At 41.0% G+C, this 2810-nt stretch overlaps 1 protein-coding gene across 1 annotated transcript in view; it reads left to right on the top strand.

Annotated features, from left to right (window-relative positions):
* The window catches only part of LOC107677798 (gastrula zinc finger protein XlCGF8.2DB-like), a 5261-nt gene that overhangs the window by 1453 nt on the left and 998 nt on the right, over positions 1 to 2810 (top strand). Inside the window, exons 2-3 of the mRNA XM_016472834.1 lie at positions 354 to 789; positions 874 to 1418. Of these exons, the coding sequence (XP_016328320.1) occupies positions 354 to 789; positions 874 to 1418 (981 nt within the window). The remainder of the gene's footprint in view (positions 1 to 353; positions 790 to 873; positions 1419 to 2810) is intronic.

Here is a 2810-nt window from a genome sequence, read left to right as displayed (position 1 = left end):
TTAAAACAGTAAAATAATATAAAAAAAAAAAAAAAAAGGCAGAGGACTTAATACCGAGCCCTGTGGCACTCAATGAGATCTGATGAAATATTTTCTGACATTTTAGACATAAATGGTAGATTTGGGATTGGTCTATACCTAACCATTTTCTTCCAAGATATATATATATATTTATTTATTTATTGATAAGGGGGTTTAATACCTACCAGTTTTTTAGTATTTGGGATGTGTTCTGAAGAATGGGATGTGGCTCTAGCATATATGTTGTTGGTTTCTATGCTTTACATATCTAAAAGTTTTGATGTATGTTGTTTTGTGCCATTAAACTGGCAATATTTGTCTTTTCACCTTAGACCTGATTGTACTGAAAGTGGAAAGTGAAGAACGGAATGAAATGGAAGATAATGATGAATATGAGAAATATGATTTCATGACTGGAGAAAAATCTTTTAGTTGCTCAAAGACTGAAAAAAATCAAAAAAGAGCTCAAAAGACTGGAACTAGAAAATGTTTCACCTGCCAACAGTGTGGAACAAGTTTTGATCAAAGTAGCAATCTTAGAGTCCACATGATTATTCACACAGGAGAGAGGCCTTTTGTTTGCCATCAGTGTGGAAAAAGTTTCAATCGAAAAGAACACCTGACAGTCCACATGAGAATTCACACTGGCCAGATCCAATTCACCTGTCAACAGTGTGGAAAGAGCTTCACTGAAAAAGGAAACATGAAAACCCACATGAAAATTCACACTGGAGAGAAACCTTTTGCCTGCCAACAGTGTGGAAAAAGGTTCATTCAAAAATCAAGCCTTAAAAACCACATGGCAATTCACAATGGAGAGAAGCCCTACACCTGCTCTCAGTGTGGAATTAGTTTTATACAAAACTACAGCCTTAATGCCCACATGAGAAGTCACACTGGAGAGAAGCCATTCGTATGTGGTCATTGTGGAAAGAGTTTCAGGTATACAGCAGCCCTTACTAAGCACATGAGGATTCACTCAAGAGAGAACTGTTTTAGATGTCATCAGTGTGGAAAGAGTTTCACAGATGAGATATGCCTTAAGAATCATGTAAAATCTCACATTGAAGAGAAACCTTTCATGTGCCATCACTGTGGAAGGAGTTTCACAAACAGATCAAACCTTGATACCCACTTGAGAATTCACACAGGAGAAAAGCCTTTCACCTGCCAACAGTGTGGACAGAGTTTTGCTTTTAAAGGAAACCTTGATGTTCACATGAGACTTCACACCGGAGAGAAGCCTTTCTCGTGTTTTCACTGTGAGAAGAATTTTAGATATAAAAGAGACCTGAAATGTCATTTAAAAACTCATTCTGTAAAGACATTAGCCCTGTTTCCACCGCAGGAACTTTCCCCAGGAACTAGGGACTTTGGGCCGGTACTCGGTTTGTTTCCACCGCAGGAACTTTCCCCAGGAGCTAGGGACTTTGGGCCGGTACTCGGTTTGTTTCCACCGCAGGAACTTTCCCAAGGAGCTAGGGACTTTGGGCAGGTACTCGGTATGTTTCCACCGCAGGAATTTTCCCCAGGAACTAGGGACTTTGGGCCGGTACTCGGTTTGTTTCCACCGCAGGAACTTTCCCCAGGAGCTAGGGACTTTGGGCCTGTACTCGGTGTGTTTCCACCGCAGGAACCAGGATCTAAATAAAGTTCCGGGTAAAAATTTGCCCCTCAGAAAGTCCCTGCTTGGGAGGAAGTACTTTTTCAAAGGTCCGGAATTTTCGGGCAGGACTTGGGCGCTGAACATTCTGATTGGTCGAGTTCACACAGCATTGTATTTCAACCACCAATTATTGAAACCAATTATTTAAAAAAAACATTACTGTTATTGTGTCATGAAATTTAGATTTAAAATTATTTCAGGCGAGAATGTAGTAGTTTAAACTCAAATCTGCGGTTTATTTATAAAGATAGCGCCTGTTTGAAAATGTGCGTCGCTGATTTCTGAGACGTGAGCTCCACGCGATCAGCGGGCGCTCAGTGCTCATGTTTCCCGACGAGAGCAGCCTCAACTCGGCTAGTCCTTCTGACATTTGCCGCTGGCTCTGATGTCTCTGTAGTAGTTAAACATAAGATATAATTGATTTTGGGTAAATCTAGCGGTTAATCGTTGGTGTTTATTCTGTTAATCTATTAATATGTTAAAATGAAAAGAGGCAATACTGTTTGATATAATATTTCGTTTCATTGTAATGTATGTTCCCAGAACTACATTTCTGAAGCTATTAATGTTTAAATGAAAACAAAAAGAGGCAGTGGTGTTTGATATCATATTTCTTCTTATTGTAAATACAGTGAGGAAAATTGCCATGGTGAGTAGCCAAGGCGAGCTGACTGAAGTACGCTGCTGTTTGCAGAATTACCAGACTTGCGTCGTCCCGTCCGCAGGAGTTCACACTCCCGAGTCGAACTTGCGAAGTCCGAATTACAGAGGATGCAAGTCCGAAATTTGCTTACTTGGTATTGAGAAATGCGCGCAGACCTACGTCACCAGACAATTAGCCTAATCTTCTCGGTACTTTAGACCGCGATGGAAACGCAGACAGCAACAGGTCTGGGGTAAAAAAGTTCCTGGGACAAATTGTTCCAGGTAATTTTGGTGGAAAAGTGGCTATTGAAGGGTTCTGAATGTGGCTGACGATCTGAATGTGTTTTACTGAAAAAAAGGCCAGATTCACACCCAACACCCGCTCTGATCTGCACTTCACACATTCACCTACCCCCCCTGCACTGGACCCTTCAGTTTGTATACAAACCAAACAGGTCTGTGGACTATGCAGTCAACA

The sequence above is a fragment of the Sinocyclocheilus anshuiensis genome, unplaced genomic scaffold, assembly GCF_001515605.1.
Source record: "Sinocyclocheilus anshuiensis isolate Anshui unplaced genomic scaffold, SAMN03320099.WGS_v1.1 scaffold1198, whole genome shotgun sequence".
In the NCBI taxonomy this organism is placed as follows: domain Eukaryota; kingdom Metazoa; phylum Chordata; class Actinopteri; order Cypriniformes; family Cyprinidae; genus Sinocyclocheilus; species Sinocyclocheilus anshuiensis.
The sequence above is the reverse complement of the archived record's forward strand: the minus strand, read 5'-3'. Positions and strand labels throughout refer to the sequence as shown.